This window comes from Triturus cristatus, chromosome 1_1 (assembly GCF_964204655.1).
Source record: "Triturus cristatus chromosome 1_1, aTriCri1.1, whole genome shotgun sequence".
NCBI classification, from domain to species: domain Eukaryota; kingdom Metazoa; phylum Chordata; class Amphibia; order Caudata; family Salamandridae; genus Triturus; species Triturus cristatus.
The window spans coordinates 62029860-62057319 of NC_140579.1; the positions used below are offsets into that span (position 1 = coordinate 62029860).

At 47.3% G+C, this 27460-nt stretch overlaps 1 protein-coding gene across 1 annotated transcript in view; it reads right to left on the minus strand.

The window, feature by feature from the left end:
- Window positions 1-4640: 4640 nt before the first annotated feature.
- Window positions 4641-27460, minus strand: part of LOC146869411 (E3 ubiquitin-protein ligase TRIM39-like) — an 86794-nt gene continuing 63974 nt past the window's right edge. The window contains exon 6 of the mRNA XM_085599779.1: window positions 4641-5726. Within this exon, the coding sequence (XP_085455905.1) occupies window positions 5215-5726 (512 nt within the window). The 3' untranslated portion in view covers window positions 4641-5214. The remainder of the gene's footprint in view (window positions 5727-27460) is intronic.

The following is a 27460-nucleotide window of genomic DNA, read 5'->3' on the forward strand; positions in this document are numbered from 1 at the left end:
TAATTTAGTGGGTGTTTTCAGTGATGCCAAAGTAGCGCAGATGATTAGGATACATGTCTGCTGCAAAGAACATGCTCTTGTGTGTTCAGAGGTTATCAGGCAACAATAGAAATGTAAAGGTAACTTTGGCAAATAAATTTCCTGCGGGAAAGAGATGGAAGTTTTATCTGGTGGCTGTTTCCACTCATGCTGAAGTAGCACAGAAGATTAAGATACCTGCTGCAAAGAACATGTCCTTGTGTGTCTGTAAGTTTATAGGCAACAAAAAAAATGTAACGGTAACTTTGGTGATTAATGTTCCTGCAGGAGACAGATCGGAGTTTTATCCAGTGGCTGTTTCCACTCAATCTAAAGTTTCGCAGAGGATTAAGATGCCAGCTGTAAAGAACATTTCCTTGTGTGTTCATACGTTTTCAGGCAACAATAAAAATGTAGAGGGAACTGTGGCGATGAATGTTCCTCCTGGAGAGAGATGGGAGTTTAATTCAGTGGGTGTTTTCAGTGATGCTAAAGTAGCGCAGATGATTAAGATACATGTCTGCTGCAAAGAACATGTCCTTGTGTGTTCAGAGGTTTTCAGGCAACAATAAAAATGTAAAGGTAACTTTGGCGATTAATGTTCCTGCTGGACAGAGATGGAAGTTTTATCCAGATGCTATTTACACTCATGCTAAAGTAGTGCAGAGGACTAAGATGCCTGCTGCAAAGAACATGCTCTTGTGTGTTCAGAGGTTTTCAGGCAACACCAAAAATGTAAAGGTAACTTTGGCGATTAAAGTTCCTGCGGGAAAGAGATGGAAGTTTTATCTAGTGTCTGTTTCCACTCATGCCAAAGTAGCGCAGAGAATTAAGATGCCAGTTGCAAAGAGTGTGTCCTTGTGTGGTCAGAGGTTTTCAGGCAACAATAAAAATGTAAAGGTAACGTTGGCGATTAAAGTTCCTGCGGAAAAGAGATGGAAGTTTTATCTAGTGGCTGTTTCCACTCATGCTGAAGTAGCACAGAAGATTAAGATACCTGCTGCAAAGAACATGTCCTTGTGTGTTCAGAGGTTTTCAAGCAACAATAAAAATGTAAAGGTAACATTGGCAATTAAGGTTCCTGCAGGACGGAAATGGAAGTTTTATCTAGAGGCTGTTTCCACTGATGCTAAAGGATTCAGATGCCTACTGCAAAGAACATGTCCTTGTGTGGTCAGAGGTTGTTAGGCAACAATAAAAATGTAAAGGTAACCTCGGCAATTAATGTTTTTGTGGGAGAGAGATCAGAAGTTTTATCTAGTTGCGGTTTACACTCATGCTAAAGTAGTGCAGAGGATTAAGGTGCTTGCTGCAAAGAACATGTCCTTGTGTGTCTGTAAGTTCATAGGCATACAAATGTAACTGTAACTTTGGTGATTAATGTTCCTGCAGGAGACAGATCGGAGTTTTATCCAGTGGCTGTTTCCACTCAAGCTAAAGTTTCGCAGAGGATTAAGATGCCAGCTGCACAGAACATGTCCTTGTGTGTTCATACGTTTTCAGGCGACAATAAAAATGTAAGGCAACTTTGGCGATTAAAGTTCCTGTTGGAGAGAGATGGGAGTTCTATCTAGAGCCTGTTTCCACTCATGCTGAAGTAGCGCAGAGGATTAAAATGACTGCTGCAAAGAACTTGTCCTTGTGTGTTCAGAGGTTTTCAGGCAACAATAAAAAAGTAAAGATAACTTTGGCGAATAAAGTTCCTGCGGGAAAGAGATGGAAGCTTTATCTAGTGGCTGTTTCCACTCATGCTGAAGTAGCTCAGGGGATTAAGATACCTGCTGCAAAGAACATGCTCTTGTGTGTTCATAGTTTTCAGGCGACAATAAAAATGTAAAGGGAACTTTGGTGATTAATGTTCCTGCTGGAGAGAGATGGAAGTTTTATGTAGATGCTATTTACATTCATGCTAAAGTAGTGCAGAGGATTAAGATGCCTGCTGCAAAGAACAAGGCCATTGTGTGTTCAGACGTTTTCAGGCAACAATAACAATGTAACAGTAACTTTGTCGATTAATGTTCCTGCAGGAGACAGATCGGAGTTTTATCCAGTGGCTGTTTCCACTCAAGCTAAAGTTTCACAGAGTATTAAGATAACAGCTGCAAAGAAAATTTCCTTGTGTGTTCATACTTTTTCAGGCAACAATAAAAATGTAAAGGGATCTTTGGCGATTAATGTTCCTCCTGGAGAGAGACGGGAGTTTAATTTAGTTGGTCTTTTCAGTGATGCTAAAGTAGCGCAGAGGATTAAGATACATGTCTGCTGCAAAGAACATGTCCTTGTGTGTTCAGAGGTTTTCAGGCGACAATAAAAATGTAAAGTTAACCTTGGCAAATAATGTGTCTGCGGGAGAGAGATCAGAGTTTTTTCTAGCGGCTGTTTCCACTCAGGTTAAAGTAGCGCAGAGGATTAAGGTGCTTGCTGCAAAGAACATGTCCTTGTGTGTCTGTAAATTTATAGGCAACAATAAAAATGTAACGGTATCTTTGGTGATTAATGTTCATACACGAGACAGATCGGAGTTTTATCTAGAGCCTGTTTCCACTCATGCTGAAGTAGCGCAGAAGATTAAAATGCCTGCTGCAAAGACCTTGTCCTTGTGTGTTCAGAGGTTTTCAGGCAACAGTAAAAATGTCGAGGTAACCTCGGCAAATAATGTTTTTGTGGGAGAGAGATCAGAAGTTTTATCTAGTGGCCGTTTCCACTCATGCTAAAGTAGCGTAGAGGATTAAGATGCCTGCTGCAAAGAACATGCTCTTGTGTGTTCAGAGGTTTTCAGGCAACAGTAAAAATGTAAAGGTTACTTTGGCGAATAAAGTTCCTGCGGGAAAGAGATGGAAGTGTTATCTAGTGGCTGTTTCCACTCAAGCTAAAGTTTCGCAGAGGATTAAGATGCCAGCTGCAAAGAACATTTCCTTGTGTGTTCAGAGGTTTTCAGGCGACAGTAAAAATGTAAAGCTAAACTTGGCAAATAATGTGTCTGCGGGAGAGAGATCAGTTTTTCTAGCGGCTGTTTCCACTCATGCTAAAGTAGTGCAGGGGATTAAGATGCCTGCTGCATAGAACATGTCCTTGTGTGTTCATACGTTTTCAGGCGACAATAAAAATGTAAAAGTAACTTTGGCGAATAAAGTTCCTGCGGGAAAGAGATGGAAGTATTTTCTAGCGGCTGTTTCCGCTCATCCTAAAGTAGTGCAGAGGATTAAGGTGCCTGCTGCAAAGAAAATGTCCTTGCATGTCTGTAAGTTTTTAGGGAACAATAAAAATGTAACGGTAACTTTGGCGATTAATGTTCCTGCAGGAGACAGATCGGAGTTTTATCCAGTGGCTGTTTCCACTCAAGCTAAAGTTTCGCAGAGGATTAAGATGCCAGCTGCAATGAACATTTCCTTATGTGTGCAGAGGTTTTCAGGCGACAATAAAAATGTAAAGTTAACCTTGGCAAATGTGTCTGCGGGTAAGAGATGGAAGTTTTATCTTGTGGCCGTTTCCACTCATGCTGAAGTAGTTCAGAGGATTAAGATACCTGCTGCAAAGAACATGCTCTTGTGTGTTCATACGTTTTCAGGCGACAGTAAAAATGTAAAGGTAACTTTGGCGAATAAAGTTCCTGCGGGAAAGAGATGGAACTATTATCTAGTGGCTGTTTCCACTTATGCTGAAGTAGCGCAGAGGATTAAGATTCCTGCTGCAAAGAACATGTGTTTGTGTGTTCATACGTTTTCAGGCAACAATAAAAATGTAACGGTAACTTTGGGAATTAATGTTGCTGCAGGAGACAGATCGGAGTTTTTTCTAGCTGCTGTTTCCACTCATGCTAAAGTAGTGCAGAGGATTAAGATGCCTGCTGCAAAGAACATGTCATTGTGTGTTCATCCGTTTTCAGGCGACAATAAAAATGTAAAGGTAACTTTGGCGATTAATGTTCCTGCTGGAGAGAGATGGAAGTTTTATCTAGTCGCTGTTTCCACTCATGCTAAAGTAGTGCAGAGGATTAAGATGCCTGCTGCAAAGAACATGTCCTTGTGTGTTCAGACGTTTTCAGGCAACAATAAAAATGTAACATAACTTTGGCGATTAATGTTCCTGCTGGAGAGAGATGGGAGTTTAATTTAGTGTCTGTTTCCAGTGATACTAAAGTAGCGCAGTGGATTAACATACATGTTTGCTGCAAAGAACATGTCCTTGTGTGTTCAGAGGTTTTTAGGCGACAACAAAAATGTAAATGTAACTTTGGCGATTAAGGTTCCTGCGAGAGTGAGAAGGAAGTTGTAGCTAGTGGCTGTATCCTTGAAGGAGCATGTGGGGATGTGTGGAGTCTACAGCAGAACTAGATTTCACTTTACAAAAAAGTGTTGGAAGAGTTTATCTGGTAATGCGGAGGGGGCGTTTGTGAGGCAAACGGTGGGTGAGTCTAGAGTCTTTTTTTCGGGGGTAGAATTTGGTGCATTTATTGTACTTTATGGGGAATAGTAAATTTCAGACATTTAAAAAAAAAAAGTTGCTAGATCATTGCAATGAGTGACTGTGTGTTCTGGGAAATTGCCGCCAATCGATGCGGTTAGAGATTTAACAATTTGGAAACACAAACAGCAAAGTAAGAGTTAACAACAGGCCGGTAGTTTCGTTGTTTTCAATCGATATTTTACTATTATAAACATGTTAGATTGGTCCATGGAGCCATGCATATTACATTTACCCTTATTGCCTTTTCAATAGTTTGTAGACAAGCATTATTGATCTAATTACAATTGGGGATTTTTGTTGTAAAGATGCATATGCCACCCACATGCACCCCAGCACACTACCCACATGCATCCCACCAACACACACTTTATAACAACACAGCACACCATGCCACTGCCCCACGTCACTGCACTAGACAACAAGTTTGCAGTACACTGCTCCACAACATACCTAAACACTTACAAGCTCCTAAAGCCGAGACCTGTTGGCTATGCCAATGCTTGTTTAATTCTGCAGAGACTTTATCATATGTTACATGCGGTTTGGTGCATAATTCACATGACAAACATTGTCTGCCCTTGTTTTAAAAATGTACAAGGAAAAGAGATACATAGTTTCATGTGAGGCTTCTGGTTGTCATGGAAACAGGTCAGAGGGTCCTTGTGAAGAAGGTTCTTTGGAATGTTGGTGTTTGAACCGTGGATGACAGTTGGGGGGATGGAGGGGGGCTCACACCAGCCTCAGCTTCGTTCCTTGATAGAGACCAAAGATGGGGAAGAGCCTCTGTGTGAAGGGCGCCTGCGGGAAGGAGTAGAGAAGCTCCATGGAGTCAGCATTGTACAGGGACAGCCGTCCCCCCTCGTAGTCCAGATACACCCCCAGCTTCAGGGGCTTCTCACGAGGGGACAGAGGGGTCGCAGGGGAGGTGAGAGCCTTGTACTGACCCTCCCACCCCTTCACACCCCAGACTCCCCCCTCAGGTGAGCATGTGAAGTCTCCCTTCCTGTCCACAGACTCTGCTGCGACCCCCACATGCCACCCTCCCCCCTCCTGCAGCGGCTGCACCTCCCAGTAATGTCTGCCGGAGGTGAACCCCTCACTCCCCAGCACACAGGGGCCGGAGGTGAATCTCTTGGGGGGGTCCGACAGGGTCTGTGCGGTGTCCGTCCGTCTCACACGTCTCCGCCCCTCAGACAGGAGGAGCCGAGGATGAGCCGTGTCAGGATCCAGAGTCACCATCACTGCAGAGAAGAGATTCACAATTAGAGATTTAACGACACAAAGAAAGGCTGTAATTACTGCTTCTGTTTTACATGTGATTAATGTACACCACACCTGGATGGAGCACGCAGCGCTAGAGAGCGCGGCACTAGACTGATCACTACACTAAAGCGTGGGGCAATAGAGTGCTCACTACACTAAAGCGTGCGGCACTGGACTGCTCACTACACTAAAGCGTGCGGCACTAGACTGATTTACACAGTGAGAGAGTTACTAGAAGTACACTGCATTAGATGGAACAGAGTGAGAGACCCACTTCAAGGCATTCTGTACTGATCAATACTCTATATTAGATGGTACACAGTATGAGAGCTACTAGAAGGTATACAGTACTAGTCAGCACTCTATAATAGATAGTACAGAGTAACAGAGCTACAACAAGGAAAACAGTACTAGTCAGTACACTGCATGAGACGGCACAGAGTAAGAGAGGTACTAAAAGTGTACTGTACTAGTCAATACACTGAATTAGATGGTATGGAGTGAAAGAGCTACTCCAAGGTGTACAGTACTAGTCAGTACACTGCATTACCTGTCACAGAGTGACAGAGGTACTGGAACGTATACTGTACTAGTCAGTACACTGTATAATATTGCACAGACAAAGAGAGCAACTAGAAGTTATATAGCACTAGTCAGTACACTGAGTTGGATTGCACAGAGTAACAGATCAACTAGAAGTGTACCGTACTAGTCAGTACACTGTATTAGATGGCACAGAGTGACAGAGCTACTACGAGGTAAACAGTACTAGTCAGTACACTGCATTACCTGTCAGAGTGACAGAGGTACTAGAAGTGTACCGTAGTAATCCATTAGATGGTACTCTATATTAGATAGTACAGAGTAAGAGAGCTACTAGAAGGTATAATGTAGTAGTCAGTATTGAATATGCTACTTACCAGTATGCACCTGTTCTTGGCATGTAGGGCTGCTGACATTCATATCTGTGCATAGATCGCCGCCTAGTGTTGGGTCCGGATGTTTGCACATTGTTGTCCTGGAAGAGTCTTCGAAGTATCCTGGGATAGGTGACTCCTCCCCTGGACCACAGTGCGCATGGGCATCCTCTCCATCCTTAGATTGTTTTTCGCCATTGTGGCAGTGATGGAGTAGATACAGTAAGTGATGACCATGCTATACAGTAATTCTGAGTGCTGCAGCCGCTACAGGCGCCGGGGAGGAGGGTGGGCGATATGAATGTCAGCAGCCCTACATGCCAAGAACAGATGCATACTGGTAAGTAGCATATTCAGTTCGAGGCATGTGGGCTGCTGAATTCATATCTGTGCATAGAATACATAGCAGTACCTCTTATTAGCGGCGGCTGCCCGTGCCAGCTGCAGCAGTCTGAAAAAGAGTTTTGAGAACAGTCTGTCCTACAGCTGCCTGCTGTTTTGAGTGTACATCTACACAGTAGTGTTTGGTAAATGTATGTATAGTGGACCATGTGGCTGCTCTACATATTTCCTGTAAAGGAATGTTTCCTAGGAAAGCCATGGATGCCCCTAACTTTCGTGTTGAGTGGGCTCTTGGGGGAATCGTTAATGTGCGTTTAGCTTTTTGATAGCAAATTTGAATACATTTAACGATCCATCTGGCTATACCTGCTTTGGAAATGGCGTGGCCCTTGTGTTGTGGAGAAAAGGCAACGAAAAGTTGTTTTGTTTTCCTAAAGTCCTTAGTTCTGTCTATATAGTACATGAGGGCCCTCTTTACATCTAGTGTATGGAGCATTCTCTCTGCGACATTCTGTGGATTTTGAAAGAAAACAGGCAGTTCGATAGTTTGATTAATGTGGAACTGCGATATGACTTTGGGCATGAATTTGGGGTTGGTACGTAGTACAACCCTGTTTGCGTGAACCTGTATAAATGGCTCTTGAATGGTTAGTGCCTGGAGTTCACTAACTCTTCTTAACGAAGTGATTGCTACTAGGAAAGCTACTTTCCAGGTGAGGAACTGAATCTCACATGAATGGAGAGGTTCAAAGGGTGGACCCATTAATCTGGTGAGGACCAAATTGAGGATCCACACTGGTGCCGGTGGGTGTCTTGGGGGAATTACTCGTTTGAGTCCCTCCAAGAAGGCTTTGATGGCAGGCACTCTGAATAAAGAGAGGTGCTGCCTGTTTTGGAGATAGGCCGCTATGGCGGTTAAATGGATACGTATTGAGTTGTACGCCAGATTGCATCGGTATAGGTGTAAGAGGTAACAGATGATATTTTGAATGGATGCGTCCAGCGGGTTAATGTCATTGTTGTTGCAGTAAATGACAAACCTCTTCCATTCAGGTGGCAGGTTTAGGTAGCCAAACTCTAAGACTTCAGGAGCCAGATTGCCAGGTTCAGCTGTTGCGGATCTGGGTGCTGAATCTCGCCATGGTTCTGCGTTAAAAGTGCGGGTTTGATCCGCAGCCTTGGATGCGGCACCACGGAAAGTTCTAGAAAGGTGCTGTACCATGGTTGGCGCGCCCATGTGGGAGCAACTAGGATGAGTGTCAGTGAGTGCTGTCGCAGTTTGCGTGCCACTAGAGGTATTAGTGGCGCTGGGGGAAAAGCGTACGCAAATCTGCCGGACCAGTTCATCCATATCGCATTGCCCTGCGACTGTGGGTGTGGGAACCTGGCGGCAAAGCTTTGGCATTTTGCGTTTTCGTTTGTGGCGAATAGGTCTATCTCTGGATGACCCCACTGTTGGAAGTACGGTTGGAGTACTGACGGGTGTAGCTCCCACTCGTGCATCTGGTGGCTGTGTCTGCTGAGCAGATCCGCCATCTGGTTGTCCTTGCCGGGGAGGTGTTCCGCCATGAGGAATATGTTCCTCTGAATGGCCCACTTCCACATGCTCTGAGCCAGGTGAGACAACTGTGGAGAGTGTGTTCCTCCCTGCTTCTGTATGTAGTACATGGCAGTCATGTTGTCCGTCCGGATCAATACGACTTTGTTGCACAAGTGTACTTTGAATGCCTTCATGGCTAGGAAGATTGCCATCAGTTCCAGAACGTTGATGTGCATCTTCTTTTGTTGCGTTGTCCATAGTCCCTGCACTGTGTAAGTGAGTATATGAGCTCCCCAACCCTGGAGAGAGGCGTCCGCTGTCAGTATTATTTGTGGAACAGGCTCTTGGAACGGTCGGCCCCTGCAAAGGTTTTGTGGAGTCCACCAATGCAGAGAGTTGTATGCCCGACCGCTCACCAACACTAGGGGCCTCATGTAGGTAGCCAAATACAGGTCGGTAACTGCCGATTTTCGGTAAATATGCCGTTACCGACCGGTATTCAGACAAGTGAGATGTAGGAGTCCAAAAACCACTTTTCGGTAAATATGAGGCGGTAAATACCGATTCATATTTACCGAATTCCAAAATACCGATTCAGATTTACCGAATACATAATTAACGAATCGGTAAATATGAAGTGGTAAATATGAAGTGGTAAAAATTAACATGACATGTAGGAGCACTCGGAAATTAAGAAATCCAAGAAAATCGGTAAATTAGAGTCGGTAATTAACACGGATTGAAAGCAGGTGGTAACCATCAACAGTGCAGATAAGCAATCCCAAAATGCAACAGCGTGGACAACATGCTCGCTATGTACGTCATTGCAAGGCGCCTACATCTATAGGCAGCAGGACTGAGGGTTTGGCGACGGGAGGAACGCATCTACAGACAGCGCATCACACTATTCCAGCTGACTGATGCAGAGATACATGACAGGTACAGGCTACACCCCGAAACCATCATGGACTAAATCAGGGACCTGCACCCACTCCTGGACCAGCCAATAAGAAGGGCGCACGCCATACCCCCACATGTGCAGGTGCTCTGCAGCCCACTTCTGTTGGCATCCGGCAGTTATCAGGTGGTGACAGCTGCGGTGGGTGGGGTATCCCAGAGTTGCCCGTCCCGTTCCTTCAGGAATTTCCTGGATGCCATGATGCAGAGAATGCACCACTACATCAGCTTCCACAACACACAGGCTGCACTGCAGGAAACAAAAACAGACATTTCTCACATGGCACAGTTCCCCCATTTCATTGGCTGCATTGATGGTACACACATCCCAATCTGTCCACCAGCTGACACAGAGCACATCAACAGGATCAGGAAGTCCACCCACTCCATCAATGTGCATACCGAATTGAATGATTTTGGGAATGGTCCTGTGGGTGGCTGAACCAAAAGGTGGGCGTATGCTATATACAACGAAGACTGCAAGTTGTCGCACAGTGAGGCGGCTTCCAGATTGAGAGCTATTGACCAAGCAAACATGGAGAAGGCCTTAGCCGTTATGGATAATAGCTCTAGCACTCTCACTTCTAGGATTCATACATGAGACAATAGGCACATGCAAGTACACGGCGCATGCAATGTACAAGCCCCGATTTCGGCGTGCGTCCTACGAGGTATCCCAGTGCCTGTGATTACACCTTCTTTCACTCTGCTTGCAAACGGTATTCATTTAATTATGATTAATGAAGCTTGCTGCGGGATGTGAGTGGGAATCCCGTACATAACTGTCTCGCATAAAGTTGTCTGCTGCAATACTGTTCTTTTCCCACCCCCGCATGGGCGGCGGGATGTTTCCATCTGGCCTTCGATTCCAACCTTGAAAGCAGAGTTCAACAAGTTGAGCAGAATAGAGCGCCATTGTCCCACAAAGAGGTGCCTTTGACTTCCTCTCGTGAAATATTTGTCCTTCACGTTGCTACTACGCGCACTGAGGAACAGGCGCCTCTGAATACTGACCTCCCCCTGCATTTCGGCTCTTTGATCCAAAGTATTATCAATGCCTCGTCCACGACCGGCCTGGCTCAATTTTTTTAAACATGTGGGCTCGGGTCTCGTGACCTCTTTCCAAACTATTTTTGGTGTAATTCCGGCATTTGTACATTCACTTTTCTCGAGCATCTTTGGAGGTGTTCCGCTGCTTCTGGCGCTAGTGGCAGGTGTGCTGCTTTTCCTTTTCATACTCCGGAATGGCTGCTCCTTCTGTGCCACACGAGCACCTGTCCCGTCTGCATCTTCTTCGTGATAGGATGCTTGACTTCTATGGGACTTTGCCATTGGCGACTTTGAGCCTGGCTTATGGATTATCCTTCAGGTATTCCTACTTCACCTGCGTACAACCTGTATTACACTGCCTGGATTGTCCCTTTGAATGGCCTCTGGATTTGTGCTTGACCAACATGGTGTCTCCGGTGCCGGATTTCGATCGACTGATGCGGCCCTTAGTGTCTCACGAGTTGGCCTGTTCTGGTGTCCGGATCATGGCGTGTGGTGCGGCGCATGGTATCCTGGGTAATTGGGACATCTCAGCGGCAGCCTACGACTTCTTGTCCATGAGCTATTTGGAGGAACATTCCGGGTGCCCTCTGATTGTGCTAGAGGCTCCGTTGGTTGGAGAACACGTATGTTCCTTTTCTTCACTCAATTGGATGGCTGAGACTTTTAGTGGCCCTGAAAATGATTTCTTGTTGGAAGCCGTGGCCACATATGCTGCCTATACATTCATGGATTAACTGGATTGTCGTCCATTGCGCCTGTGCTACTGGACAGCACCCTGGCGCAACATTCATTTCTTTTATTTCTCGTTTTTCTCTTCCTGATGGTCGGCTTGAGTTTTTCACTATACTTGCATTGTGTTTTTTGGAATGTTATGCTGCAATTAATTGGACTTTAGGACTTTGGCGCTGCATTGGTTACGCCTTGTTCTGCTCTGACGAAACTGAACTCTGCGTTCTCTCTTTTCTTGCCTATTACATATTGCTTCGCTCAAGGGGGCGTGTAGTGAGTTCTCCCTGAATACGTACATACATTGTTCAGTTAGCATGACCACGTTGAATGTTATGTAGCCATATTTTTGTCTTTGCACACGACACTGCGTGTACATGTTCTTTCTTGATTAAACTGCTGTCTCGAGACTTCCTTCAGACGAGTGCATTCTGTTGTTCCCATCCCAAGCTCTGCGCAGCGACCTTGGTCTGTACATGCTGTGACACACAGTCTGGAATTTTACACAATGCATGTTTTCCACTCTAGGTTGTTCGACCCACGATTTAGCCATGGCACACGCGCAGCTGCACATACCTGACAGTTGGTGCTTTTCATATCACAGACATCATGTTTATTGTTCAGACCGAAGACGAGCCTTCCTGCGAGACGGCTCCTGATGCTCCTGTGATGTGATTTCACTGAGCTGATTTTTGAGGTATGGGGTCCCCTATTCAAGCCTGAGAGGCCTTCTATAATAACATGATTATGATATTGGCTACTTAGTTAAGGGAAGGTGGTAGTATCCTCGGTATTTTCCGAATCGCTAAATACCACCTCGGTATTTACCGATTCGGTGAATTCCGATTCGTATTTACCGAATGTTACCGAATCGGTAACTGTTACCGAATTTTTACCTACATATAACTTACCGATTCTAATTTACCGATTCGGTACGGCTCGGTATTTACGAACCGGTAAAATTTATTTACCTACATGAGGCCCTAGGTCTTTTAATTGCCCGTGAGCCTGATTCCATTGACGTGCCAAGCACTCCTGAAGCGGGCGCATATGTAGTCTCGCGTGCGGGACTATGAAAATGCAGGAGGCCATCATGCCTATCAACTGCATGAACACTCGCGCAGGAAGGGAGTGTTGAGGTTGGAACTTTGAGATCAGCAGTTGCATGCTGTTGATCCTCACTAAATTTGGCTGAGCTGTGGCTGCCAGAGTGTTTATGGTCGCGCCCAGGTACTGTCGTACGTGTGCGGGTTGGAGATGTGATTTTGGGTAATTTAGTGAGAATCCCAGACTGTGAAGAAGGTGAATGGTGAGGGACATGTGGCTGGCACATTGCTGGGCTGACTTTGCCTGAACAAGCCAGTTGTCCAGGTAAGGGAAGACATGAATGTGTTGTCTTCGTAGATGTGCCGCCACTGTTGCTCGGCACTTGGTAAAGAGCCTGGGTGCTGTCGTTACTCCGAAGCGGAGAACTTTGAACTGATAGTGATGCCCCTGGATAGTGAACCTGAGATATTTCCTGTGTGAAGGGTGTATGGGTATGTGGAAATACGCATCTTTTAGGTCCAGTGTGGCTAGGAAGTCTCCCTGACTGAGTAGCGGGAGAACCTGCTGTAGGGTGAGCATATGGAAATGCTCTGAGAGAATGTAGCGGTTGAGGGGTCTCAGGTCTAGTATAGGTCTGAGCGACCCGTCCTTTTTTGGGATTAAGAAGTACAGAGAGTACACCCCTGTCCCCTGCTGGTTGACGGGCACGACCTCTATTGCACCTTTTTGCAGCATACTTAGCACTTCCTGCTGCAATAATGCCAAGTGCTCTACGGACATAGGACAGTGCTTTGGCGGTATGTTGGGTGGAGTGGACGTTAATTCGAGACAGTAACCGTGCTGGATAATGTCCCTGACCCACCTGTCTGTGGTGATGGCTTTCCACGCTGACAGGAACCGTTGGAGTCTCCCCCCGACAGGTGTTATGTGGTCGGGGGGCAGGGAGAGGGCGTCACTGTTTGTTTTTGGGGGAGGACCTGGTGTTGCCGTAACCACGTCCTCTGCCCTTGGTACTGGAGCCACGATATCCACCTCTGTTGGTTTTGTCATAGGTACTTTGTGTGCCTCCTTTAGTGTATTGCTGCTGTGACCCCTGACCTCTAGCTGCTCCTCTATTCCCGGGGCGACGAAAGGAGCCACTACGAAACTGCTGCGTCTGCAGAGCCCCCATTAATTTCGCAGTGTCAGTGTCTTTTTTAATTTTCTCGAGGGTAGTGTCAACTTCAGGCCCAAATAAATAGTCTGGGTTGACCGGTTGATTTAGGATATTGTTCTGAATCTCCGGCTTGAAGCCTGAGATTCTCAACCATGCATGCCGTCTTAACATGACGCTTGTGTTGATCGCCCTCGCTGCAGTGTCGGCTGCATCCAGTCCGCATTTGATGGACGCATTGGTAAGGAGTTGTCCCTCTCTGATAAGGAGCTCCGCTGCCTCTTTGTATTCATCTGGCAAATGTTGTAGCAGTGATTCTAGTGTGTCGTAGTGGGACCTATCATAATGGGCCAGGAGTGCCTGTGTGTTGGCAATGCGCCAGATGTTTGCTGCTTGCGCTGCAATCCGTTTGCCTGATGTCTCCAGCACTTTGGACTCCTTGTCTGGGGGAGGAGCATCACCCGTTTGTGAGTGGGCTCTTTTGCGAGCATTAGCAACCACCATGGAGTCCAAAGGTAACTGACCCCTAATGTACATAGGGTCTCCGGGTGAAGGCTTGTATTTTTTTTCAATCCTGGGGTTTAGCACCAGCGCCCTGGTTGTTTCTTTAAAAATGTCTTTTGCAGGCTTGAGAACTCCTTTTAACATGGGCAGAGTTTTGACAGTTCTTTCGGAAGAGGCGAAAGTGTCCACCAAGAAGTCTTCTTCGACAGTGTCAGAATGGAGTTCTACTCCATGATTGACAGCAGCCCGTTCTATGAGGGCATTAAAGGCAGCAGTGTCCTCTGTGGGAGATGTCTTTATGTTATAAAGCTGCGTGTCATGGGTATCTGGTGCGATACCCTGGTCTGTGGGGTCATCCCATGCCTGATCTGGGTCTTGCAGGTGATCATCAGGATCGATATCCCCAGAGTAGGTGGTATCATCCCCTACATAGTCCTCTACTGCGTCTGCCTCTGAAGGCGTAGGAGAAAAGGACGGTGGATCCTGATGGAAGGGCTGAAAGTGTTCATGAAGCACTGACTCTGACCCTGCTGGTAATTTGTGTTTGAGAAGAATTTTATAGGAGTCCAATCCCTTCTCTGGTGTGATCTTCCGCTTGCCGAGAATCAACCTACCAGTGTTGGCGTCGATAAATCGTGGCTGTGAAGGCTCGAGATCTGTTTGTCCTGTGGATGGGGACTGTGTTCGGCGGACATGTGTCCGAATCTCGAACAGTTTCGGCGCCGTGGGCGGCGGCAACCCAAACGTGATGTTGCTCGGCGCCGAGGGTGTCTTCGAAGCCTTGTGCGTCTCGGGACCCGACGTAGAGTGGAGGGCTGCCTGTTCTCTGATGCGTTGCAACGATGCCGAGACCTGTTGCACGGTGAACGCAGATGGCTCTTTGGAGCCGGTCGGCACTTTGGAGGTAGGCGTCGAAGCGGCCCCCGACTTTTTTGCAGTCATGGGGTCATCGATCCGAAGGGAGGTATCGACGCTTGTTGGAGTCGATGACTTGGCAGGCGCCACCATTTTAGACGTCGACGCAGACTTGGTGGTCGGGGCCGATGTCTTCGGTGCCAGAGGGCGAGGTGCCTTGTGGGGACCGAGGGCCTTTTTCTTTGCCTCTGCACCCGTATCCGCTGCGGTGAGCTCGGCAACGAAATCCCTTTTTGCGTGGTCGGAGCCGATGACCTTTGCCGGCGTCGAAGGAGTGGAGGGCTTCGAGGCCTTCGAGCCGATCACAACCAGTTTCACTTTCGTTTTCGATGGAACTGGTGTGATGGATGGTTTCGGTTTCACTGAATAGAATCCAGTCGTCTTCAATAATAATGGCTCTTGCAAAATGTTCGAGGCCGGGCCTGAAGGCGGGGCCGAAGAACCGTGAGATTGATCTCGGGTTAGGCCCGAAGGCGATCCCTCGACCGGAGCCTTATGACGACTTATTTGTTCGGCCTCCGTAGCGACGGGTGGGCCTAGCTCCTCGCTGGAGCTATCTTCCTCGGCCCCAAAGGCCTCATCGTAGTCTCCTACCTCTTCGACGATTTCTTCTCTCTGAAAGATCACCTCATCGTCGTCTTCCGATCGGGAATCGTGTTCGGAAGCGGGGCTGGAGTCTACGTCTTCCACGCTCTCAGCGTCCTCGTCTTCGGTGCTAAAGATGTTAGTCGGGGCAGGCGCCGATTGCTGCGCCTCCAATCTCACTGCCCGTCGATTCCGGAGAGTCTTCTTCGAGCGGAATCGGGCACAGGCCATACATTTCGACTCATCGTGATCCGGTGAGAGACATTTGTTGCATACCGGGTGGAAGTCGATGTGTGGGTATTTCGTGTGGCATAAAGGACACCTTTTGAATGGAGTCCTCGATTCCATCGTCGATCGAAGTTTGATGTTCGGACCAAGCGGATCAGAAAAGCTGTAAGAAGGTGCTAAAGCACTAAAGAAACTAGTCGACACCGAACGGGAACAGTACCGACGATAACTAAAGGCCTTTTGGCCTTAAACTGAATTTTCCTAACTTGAGCTAAGATAAGCACATCTGAACCCAATGGCGGAAAAAAACAATCTAAGGATGGAGAGGATGCCCATGCGCACTATGGTCCAGGGGAGGAGTCACCTATCTCGTGATACTTCGAAGACTCTTCCAGGACAACAATGTGCAATCATCCGGACCCAACACTAGGCGGCGATCTATGCACAGATATGAATTCAGCAGCCCACATGCCTCGAACACTGCATTAGATGGCACAGAGTGACAGAGCTACTCCAAGGGATACAGTACTAGTCAGTACGCTACATTAGATAGTCCATAGTGCAGAGCAAGAGAGCTACTAGGAGGTACACTGTAGTAGTCCCCACACTGTATTAGATGGTACAGTGCGACAGAGCTACCAGAAGGTGTACTGTACTGGTCAGTACACTGAATTGTATGTTACAAAGAAACAGAGCCACTCCAAGGCATACTACACTAGTTAGTACACGGCAGTAGATGGAACAAAGTAACAGAGCTACTCCAAGGTATACTGTACTACTCAGTACACTGCAATAAATAGTACACAGTAACAAAGTCAGTCTAAGGCATACTGTACAGGTCAGTACCCTACATTAGATGGTACACAGTACCAGAGCTACTTTAAGTTATACAGTACTAGTGAGTACACTGCATTAGATGACACAGAATGACAGAACTACTCCAAGGTATATTGCACTTGTCAGTACACTGCATTGGCTGGTGCAGAGTAGGAGAGCTACTAGAAGGTATAAAGTACTAGTCAATACACTACATTAGTTTGTACAGAGTGACAGAGCTACTAGAAGGTATACTGTACTAGTCAGTACACTGTTTTAGATGGCACAGAGTGACAGAGCTACTTCAAGGCATTCTGTACTAGTCAATACTCTATATTAGATGGTACACAGTATGAGAGCTACTAGAAGGTATACAGTACTACTCAGTACACTGCATTAGATGGTACCGAGTGACAGAGCTACTACAAGGTAAACAGTACTAGGCATTACACTGCACTGGGTGGTACAGAGTAAGAGAGCTACTAGAAGGAATACTGTACTAGTCAGTATACTGCACTAGATGGTACAGAGTGGCATAGCTGCCAGAAGGTGTACTATACTAGTAAGTACACTGTATTGGATGTTACCGAGTTACAGGGCCACTCCAATTCATACTGTACTTGCCAGTACACAGAATTAGATAGTACAAAGTAACAGAGTCACTCCAAGGCATACTGTACTGATCAATCAATCAGGGGAGCTGTAAGCACAATGAGGGTCTCAAGGCGCTGGGGAGGGGGGGCAGGGGGGGGGGCAAAGAGGGGGTGAACAGCTCCGTTCAGTTGAAGAGCCCGGTTTTAACTGTCTTCCTTGAAGCTGTTCAGGTTGGGGCACATTTGATGTCGATCGGGAGCTCGTTCAAGGTCTTGGCCACAATATTGGAGAATGCTCTTCTACGTCTTCTGGCTCTGTGGATGCGCAGGGTTTCGGCGAGGTCGGCGGTTTCTCTAGGGTAGGTGGAAGGAAATTCTCTTGTTGAGGTATTGGGGTCCGATGTTGTGAAGGCATTTGTAGGCATGGATGAGTATCTTGAAAGTAACTCTCTTCTCAACGGGGAGCCAATAGAGGTTCCGCAGATGTTAGGTGATGTGTTCATGTCGAAGGATACCGAGGACGAGTCTGGCTGCGGTGTTCTGTATGGTCTGGAGCTTGCGGAGCAGAGACTTGTTGATCCCGGCGTAGAGGGTGTTTCCGTAGTCCAGTCTGCTGGTTATGAGTGCGTGGGTGACGGCCTTTCTTGATTCGGGGGAGATCCATTTGAAGGTTTTTCGGAGGATGCGGAGGGTGTTGAAGCAGCAGGAGGCGACGGCGTTGACCTGACGGTTAATGGAGAGGGAGGAGTCTAGTATGATGCCGAAGTTTTGGGCGTGGTCCGTGGGAGTGGGAGGGCTGCTGAGGGTGGTGAGCCACCAGGTGTTGTCCCATGCAGAGGGGGAGGGTCCGAGGACGAGGACCTCTGTCTTCTCCGAGTTGAGCTTTAGGCAGCTGCTGCTCATCCAGGATGCGACGTCCTTCATTGCTTCCTGGAAGTTGAGTCTTGCGGTAAAGGGGTCCTTGGTGAGGGAGAGGATGAGCTGGGTTTCGTTGGCGTAGGATACTATGCTGAGTCCGTGCTGTCTGACGATGGCGGTGAGGGGGGCCATGTAGATGTTGAAGAGCGTGGGGCTGAGCGATGATCCTTGGGGTACTCCGCAGTTGATTTCCGTGGGTTCGGCGAGGAAGGGTGGCAGTCTGATTCTTTGGGTTATGCCGGTGAGGAACGAGCAGGTCCAGTCGAGGGCGGTTCCTTGTATGCCGGCGCCAGGGAGTCTGGCGGTGATTGTGAGACGGTGTCGAACGCTGCCGAGAGGTGGAGTAGGATCAGGACTGTGGAGTGTCCTTGGTCGAGGAGGGTGTGGGTGTCGCCTGTGGTGGCGAGTAGAGAGGTCTCGGTGCTGTGGAATCCGGACTGAGAGGGGTTGAGGATGGAGTTTTCTCCAATGAATCTCGTTAGTTGTACATTGACGGTCTTCTCGTGACTTTGGCCGCGAAGGGGAGGAGGGAGATGGGTTGGTAGTTCTTGAGGTCCGTGGGGTCTGCGGAGGGCTTTTTGAGCAGAGGTCTGACTTCTGTGCATTTCCAGTCGTCGGGGAAGATGCCGGTCTTGAAGGTGGCGTTGATGGTGCGTCGTAGTTCTGGAGCGATGGTGATGGCGGCTCTGTGGTAGATGTGTGGCACGCTGGGGTTCGGGGGGGGGCCCTGAGTGGATGTCTTTCATGGTCGAAGTGGTGTCTTCGGTGGTTACTGGGGTCCAGGAGGAGATGGTGGGCTGGCTGGCGTTGCTGGTCAGTACTCTATATTAGATACTACAGAGGAGGGTGTGGATGTAGTCTGTGGCGGTGAGTAGAGCGGTCTCGGTGCTGTGGTTGCTGCGGAATCCAGATTGGGAGGGGTCAAAGATGGAGAATTGTGCATTGACGGTCTTCTTGGTTTATACTAGAAGGTATAAAGTAAGGGCTGCTTCCTACGAAGACGACGCAATGCAGGATCGGAGCGCCGACGTTTTATTGGAATGAAGGAGGCAAGATGAAGTCTGAGTGAGGCCACCACTCACCTCTCTCCTCTCGCTGGATATTTCTCCATGCCGTGAAACTGGATTATGTGCTGGGGCTATTGTCTGACCGGAGATCTCTATGGGCCTATTCCGGCAGAACAACAAGGCAGGCACTGGACACGCTCGTGCTGGGGAAGAACGGGCACCTGCTTTGGCCGCTGGGAGGCTCTAACGCGGATGCTGCTGACAGGCTGGATACAGCAATGCTCCACTGGCTGGAACGCAGACCGCAGAGTTAGCGGTGATGGCTGCTCGCGGAAAAGGGGAACCACGGACGGCTGCCCCTGCTACCACCTCCATACAATCACGCTGTAAACAGAAAGATGCCAAATTGGAGGGCAGGAAGGAAGACCCTTGTGCTGGTGCGGAGGACAGGAACAGCAGTAAAAGGAAAAAATAGAGTCTCCAGTAAAGACAATTCCCTGACGCTTACAGGCGTTCGGAGAGGTAGGGAGGTCGCAACCTTCCATCTCGAACATGTTTCTACCCCTAGACATGAGCGAAAAGGAAAAGGCTGGGCAGGAAAGACAGCAAAATCAAGGAAATGGTGATGGTAATGGGGAACTGTGTAACTTTGTGAACAGCCCTACACATACTGCAAAACCCGGTATACAAGGGGCGGAAAATGAGAATCCCCTAGCTAAAAGTGCGACCCCTTGGCTGGCAAACTGTGATAATACTATTCTGGAGTGTTACAGCAAACAAATGATGGACGGAATGCTGATAATGCAGACATTCTCCCCCAGTCAAAAGATCTGGGTTAAATCCATCGTTCTTTTGCCCACTACGCCACCCCAGTTTGGACCCAGCCATATGCAAATCAGTCTTGACCCTGTGCCTCATGGGAACAGTCCAGACCGAACTGCCAGGCCAGGACCTCCCTGGACCAGAAACAAGCATCCTGGGACCGGGTTCAGGGTATGTCACCCTTCTTCAGACAGGCTACCTTGAAACCAGTGGCACAGTGAGCAAGGGACCCATGTCTGGGCATACCCATCCCACTTAGGGCGAAAAGTACAGAGTGACAGAGCTATTAGAAGGTATACTGTACTAATCAGTGCACTGCATTAGATTGTGCAGAGTAATAGATGTACTAGAAGGTATACAGTACTAGTCGTACACTGCATTTGATGGTGTAGGGTGATAGAGCTATTCTAAGGTATACTGTACTAGACGGTACACTGCCCTAGATGGCACAGAGTAACAGAGCTACTCCAAGGTATACATTACTACTCAGTACCCTGCATTAGATGGTACGGAGTGGCAGAGCTACTACATAGTATACTATACTAGTCAGTACACTGTATTAGTTGGAATAGAGTGACCGCACTAGTAAAGTTCAGAGTAACTGACAGCTACTCTAAGGTATACTGCAGCAGTCAGTACACTGTTTTAGAGGATACAGAATGACAGAGCTATTAGAGTGTGTACTGTACAAATCAGTTCACTGCATTAGGTGGAACAGAGTGACAGAGCTGCTTGGAGGTATACTGTCCTAATCAGTACTCGGCATTAGATGTTACGGAGTTTCAGAGCTACTCGAAAGTCTACTGTACTAGTCAGTACACTATATTAGATGGTACAGAGTGGTAGAGCTACCCCAAGGTATAATGTACTAGTCAGTACACTGCATTAGATGGTACAATGTAAATTAGCTACTAGAATGTATACTGTACAAGTGAGCACACAGTATCAGATGGTACAGAATGACAGAGCTACTAGAAGGTATACTGTACTAGTTTAGAGACCCAGGTAGACACCGTCCTTTAGAGATGCTTCGATTGGTTGGCATTAGTAGAATTAGTGAGTGTAGATACAGCTATTATTCCAGGTGTAAGTCCGCAGCAGGTAAACTCATGCACAGATACCACTCTGCACATCTTGCTGTGTCTTTTATATTCCCACAGACATTTGCAGAGACTGCCTTTGGCTTTAGCTGTCCACAGATGCCGCCTCCCTATTCCTACTAGACCTCAGCCAGGATATGGGGGTAACAGCTAAGGTTCTGATCAGAAGTGCTGTGGACGAGACACATTTGGTTGTGACGTGAATGCCGGAAAGCCGAGGTGCATCTCTTGGGAAGTCCAATCTCAGTCCATGTTCCCAGGGGCCCTGTCTAGCCTTAGGAATGTCTGAGTGGGAATAAACATTTCTACCTCAGGTCAGTGCAGCTGGAGAGAGGATCATTTTAATCTGATTAACTTCCAGCAGGGGCCGGTCCCAGGCCTGAGCTAAGCTCTAGTGATGTCAAGACTACAGTGTTGTGTGGGAGGGTTTTCACTTTTCCCAATAATTTTTTTTTTAATCCCAGTATTTAGGGAAATAAACCACCGCACATCATTTGTGGGTTAGCAAGTTACAGTGGGAACAAAGCAAGATTTACAATGTGGGTGTCCGATTATTTACAGACATATTCGAGACCCAGGTATCCTGTAGAAACACTACAGGGGCTGAGCCAGAATATCTTACTAAACTCCACTGCCCTATCAGAAGCCACAGCCCAAAGATTCCTAATTACAGTTCTGGAACAGATAGAGGTTCCGGGGAGGCGGGTGGGCGTGTGATATTCTGCAGCTCTACATGCCAAGAACAGACGCATACTGCTAAGTAGCATTTTCCGTTCGAGGTATATGAGCTGCAGAATTCATACGTTTGCATAGACTGTATAGCAGTGCTCTCGCCTAGCGGTGGTCACCTGTATCTGTTGCAGTGGTCTGAAAAAGTGCTTTAAGAACGCCTGGCCTACAGAAGCCTGTTGTTTTGCCTGCACGTCTACACAATAGTGTTTGGTGAAGGTGTGTGGCGTAGACCATGTTGCTGCTTTGCAGATGTCATCTAAGGGGATGTTCCCTAAGAATGCCATGGAAGCCCCTAGTTTGCGTGTTGAGTGCGCTCTAGGGTGATGGTAATGTGTGTTTTGCCTTCTGGTGCATATTTGGACGCATTTGACTATCCACCTGGCAATTTCAGCTTTGGAGATGGGGTTTCCTTTATGAGGTGGAGAGAAAGCTACAAACAGTTGGTTTGTGCTTCTAAAGGGTTTAGTTCTGTCAATGTAATAAAGTACAGCTCTTTTGACATCAAGTGTGTGAAGAGCTCTCTCTGCTAGGGAATCTGTGTTTGGGAAGAACACAGGTAACTCTACAGATTGATTAAGATGGAAATCAGAGATTACTTTGGCATGAAATTTTGGATTTGTTCTAAGAACCACCTTGTTACGATGTATTTGTAAGAATGGTTCTTGTATGGTTAAAGCCTGGATCTCACTTACTCTCATGAGAGAGAATGGAATGATTGAAATGATTTTAATGCTAGAAATATTGCCAGTAATTCTAGGTGATTGATGTGGAGCACTTTTTGTTGATGGGTCCACCTGCCCTGAATTGTGTGGTTTAGGAGATGGGCTCCCCAGCCGGTGAGTGATGCGTCTGCTGTTAGCACTATCTGTGGAACTGGATCTAGGAACGGCCGCCCTCTGGAAAAGGTTTTGTGTGTTCCACCACTGCAGAGAGCGATGTGTGCGGCTGTCCACCAACACCAGATCTGAAAGCTGACCGTGAGCCTGGTTCCATTGACGTGCTAAGCATTCCTGTAAAGGGCGCATCTGAAGTCTTGCATGAGGTACTATGAAAATGTAAGAGGCCATCACTCCTATGAGCTGCATAAACACTTGAGCTGGTAGGGAGTGTTGGGGTTGAAACTTTGTGATGAGGGTTTGCATACTAGCTATCCAGGCTGGGTTGGGGTATGCCAGAGCTTTAGAAGTGTCTATTGTGGCCCCTAGATACTGATATAAGTAGGAGAGCTGGAGATGTGACTTGGTGAGGTTTATTGTGAACCCCATGTCGTGTAGCAGCTGAGTTGTTTGGTGAGTGTGGTGAACACACTGACTGTGTGACTTGGCTTTCATTAGCCAGTCGTCCAGGTATGGAAACACATGAATCAGCTGTCTTCGTAAATGTGTGAATACTACGGCAAGACACGTTGTGAAGACCCTGGGTGCTGTGGTCACTCCGAATGGGAGAACCTTGAACTGATAGTGTTGGCCGTCCACTGTAAACCTTGGATATGTCCTGTGAGCGGGGTGTATGAGAATATGGAAGTAGGCGTCCTTGAGATCTAAAGTGGCAAGGAGGTCGCCTTGTTGCAGCAGTGGAAGGACTTGTTGAAGAGTGATCATGTGGAAGTGATATGACTGTATGTAGAGATTGAGAGGTCTGAGGTCCAGTATTGGTCTGAGAGTACCGTCCTTTTTGGGGACTAGAAAGTACAGGGAGTAAACCCCTGTCCCTTGATGCTGTAGGGGAACTGGTTCTATTGCATGGTTTTGAAGCAGTGAGAGAACTTCCTGTTTGAGGAGCGTTAGATGTTCCGTGGACATTGGATGCTGGCGGTATGTTGGGGGGAGTTGCAGTAAGTTCCAGGCAGGAACCATACTGGATAATTTGTTTTACCCACCTGTCTGTGGTGATGGAGTTCCAGACAGGTAGGAACTGTGAGAGTCTCCCTCCGACCGGAGTGGAATGGTCTGGAGGGAGTGTAGGGAAGTCATTGTTTGGTAGTGGGGGAGGCGCGAGTGTTGTTACCTAGGCCTCTGCCTTTGTTGTTATTTCCCCTGTACCCACCTCTGAAATATCCCTTGTTGGGGGAAGTTTGTGTGGGGCTTTTGTAGGAGGAGGAAGCAGTGTCTGCGCTGATGTTTTTGGATGCGCCCCCGTAAAAGGAGCGACGAAAGGAGCCTCGTGTGGATAGAGACTGTAAGGATCCCATAGATTTTGCTGCGTCTGTGTCTTTCTTCATTTTTTCTAAAGCTGTGTCTATAGCTGGACCGAACAGGTGTTCTTGGTCGAATGCTGGTTTAAGATAGTAGTTTAAAACCAGAAATGCGCAACCATGCATGTCTGCGTAGTAAGACACTGGTGTAAGACACTGGTGTTGACAGATCTAGATGCGGTGTCTGCTGCATTGAGGGCACATTAAATGGATGCATTTGTAATTAACTTGCCCTCCTGGACCAGATCATTGGCTTTGGCCTTGTATTGGTCAGGCAAATGCTGAATTAGGTCCTCAAGCTCATCGTAGTGAGCCCTATCATACCTGGCAAGCAGTGCGTGTGCATTAGCTATCCTCCAGTGATTGGCTGCTTGGGAGGCAACTTGTTTGCCTGAAGCATCTAGCAGTTTAGACTCTTTGTCTGGAGATGGAGCATCACCGGAGGATTGAGAATTGGCACGTTTCCTTGCATTGGACACTACCAAATAATCTAAAGGGAGTTGTCCTTTAATGTAGGTGGGATCATTGGGGGTAAGTTTATATTTTTTGTCAATGCGAGGATTGAGAATTCTGGTCCTGACAGGGTCTTTGAAGACGCCTGGAGCGTGTTTAATGACACCTTAGAGCATGGGCAATATTTATATTGTCTTTTGTGACCGGGCAAAAGTATCTACCAGGATGTCTTCCTCCATGGGGTCTGAATGCATTTGTACGCCATGATATTGGGCAGCCCTATCAATAAGCTGTCTAAACCCTATGTTGTCATCGGGGAGGTGGCCGTGTTGGATATGCATCTGGGTCAGGAAGGTCTGGCGGATCTGCAGGATCATTGTAATCTGTCCATGTGTTCTGTGGTATAGCAGTGTCATCATCAGGGTCATATAAAGGGTCATTATGTCCACACCCTTCCCCTATGTCATCATCATCCTGTGGTGGTGGAGAGACTCTAGGAAAGTGTATAAGAGACTTTGTAGGAGACAAAGGCTTAGTAGGAAAAACAGGAGAAGAGGGTCTTAGGAGTGAAGTGGCAAAGTCTCTTTTCTTCACAGGCACCTCAGGAGTGTGTGAGGTATTCAATGTCCTCTTCTTTGTTGGGATACTGACAATATGGCCTGTTTTAGGGTCCACATGCAACGTCTTTTGTTTCAGATCGCTAGGATCTGGTTGAAACAGTTCTTCCTGGTTTGTGTCTCCTTTCGGGGCCGATTTTTTCATTTCCGAACGTGGTGTTGATTTCTGCTCTGGAGCCTTATAAGGGTTTTTTTGCTCGATGTCGAGTTGGAAATCTTTTTCGGGTCTGAAGGTTTTCGGGGTTTGTTCAGATCTAAGGCTTTTTGGTCTTTCGGCGCTGAAGAGCTCGATGCCGAGGCCTTTTTGGAGGTAACAGGAGTAGGATGTATTCCCGATTTTGGCACCAACAGTGTTTTTGGGCACGATATGCGGCTTGCTCGGTCCCGAGCAGCCGGAAGGCTTTTCGTTTGTCTTCGGAGCCGGGCCTGGAGGCGGGGCTTCTGAAGTTTTCTTTGGGTAGCGACTAAGACCGCCAGGCAAAGTTTTGACCAGAGCCTTCTTTTTTTCGGGTGGGCTAGGTGCAGGGGCAGTTGTACTCACTCGTTGACCTGGAGTGATGTGGTCATCAGAGTCATCAGCTTAAGGTACGATGTCGAGCTCTTCCAAATACTCTGCCTCTGGAACGTTGGGGCCTTTATCGAAGATGTTTTCTTGCACCGGTGCAGCCTATTCCACCATAACGTGTCGTCAAGCCCGGTGATCACGGATAGTCTTTTTGGATCGAAAGGAGGCGCAGGCTTGGCAAACTTTTTCCTTGTATTCTGGCTAGAGACAAAGGTTGCAGACCTTGTGGTGGTCGCTGTGTGGAAATTTAGCTCCAAACTGGGGGCATTTCTTGAATGGAGTCCTTTCCATTAGCCGTATGCACGAATGGCGCCGATAGGCCCATCAGCCCACGTCGACGACCGGAATTGAGTATTTTTGAGTTAGCGCGTCGAAGAGCACGTGAACGAAAACAATACCATCGAGTTGTGATGGTTTGCGCATCGAAAAGGTTTGGAAAACACGGTATCGAACCGGAACGCCGAAGTTACATCCGAACCCGATGGCGGAAAAAAACAATCTGAGGATGGAGTCGATGCCAATGCGCACTATCATCCAAGGGAGGAGTCACCTATCTCTACAAAGACTTCTTCCAAGACAACAACAAACTGCAATCATCCGAGCCCAATACCAGATGGCGATCTGTGCAAAAGTATGAATTCTGCAGCTCATATGCCTCGAACATTTAAGTTTCTGCCCAACTTGTATTCCAAGTGACACAGTATTACCACATGCAGGATTACCACATGCAGTATTTCCACATGCAGTAATACCACATACAATATAACCGCATGCAGTATAGCCACATGCAGGATTACCACATGCAGTATTGCCACATGCAGTATTACCACATGCAGTATTACCACATGCAGTATTAACACATGCAGTATAGCCACATCCAACATAACCACGTGCAGTATTACCACATGCAGGATTACCACATACAGTATAGCCATGTGCAGTATAACCACATGCAGTATAGCCACATCCAACATAACCACATACAGTATTACCACATGCAGGATTTCCTCATGCAGTATAAACACATCCAATATTACCGCATGCAATATAACCACATACAGTATTACCGCATGCAGTATAGCTATGTGCAGCATAACCACATGCAGTATTACCACATGCAGCATTACCACATAGAGGATTACCACACGCAGTATTACCACATGCAGTATAGCCATGTGCAGCATAACCACATACAGTATTACCACATGCAGTAGTACCACATACAAGATTACCACATGCAGTGTTACCACATGCAGTATAGCCATGTGCAGCATAACCCCATGCAGTATTACCACATACAGTATTATCACATGCAGTATAGCCATGTGCAGCATAACCACATGCAGCATAACCACATGCAGGATTACCACATGCAGGATTACCACATGCAGGATCACCACATGCAGGAATACCACATGCAGCATAACCACATGCAGGATTACCACATGCGGTATTACCACATGCGGTTCCACTCAACCAGATATTACTGGGGACACATTCCACTTTAGCAGAAATTACAGAAATTGTAGCAGGAACATGACAAATAGTATTCAGGAATTATCTGCAGAAATAAAAGTGCATTAGTACTCTACTGTTGTCTTGTATTGTGTGTGCGTGCATGGCATGAGAGCATATGTGCGTGATGCGATGGGTCTAACTGCGAGTGCATGGTGTGAGTGTAGACTGTGAGGGAAGATCTTATAAACTGTGTGTGTGTGCAATAGGTCAGTGTAGCTGCATGCGCTAGGCCAGAGTAGGTGCATACGCTAGGTCAGTGTAGGTGTATGTGCTAGGCCAGTGTAGATGCATGCGCTAGACCAGTGTAGATGCTTGTGCTAGGTCAGTGTAGGATCACAAGCGAGGTTAGAGTAGGTTCATGAGCTAGGTCAGTGTAGATGCATGCTCTAGGTCAGTGTAGGTGCATGCTC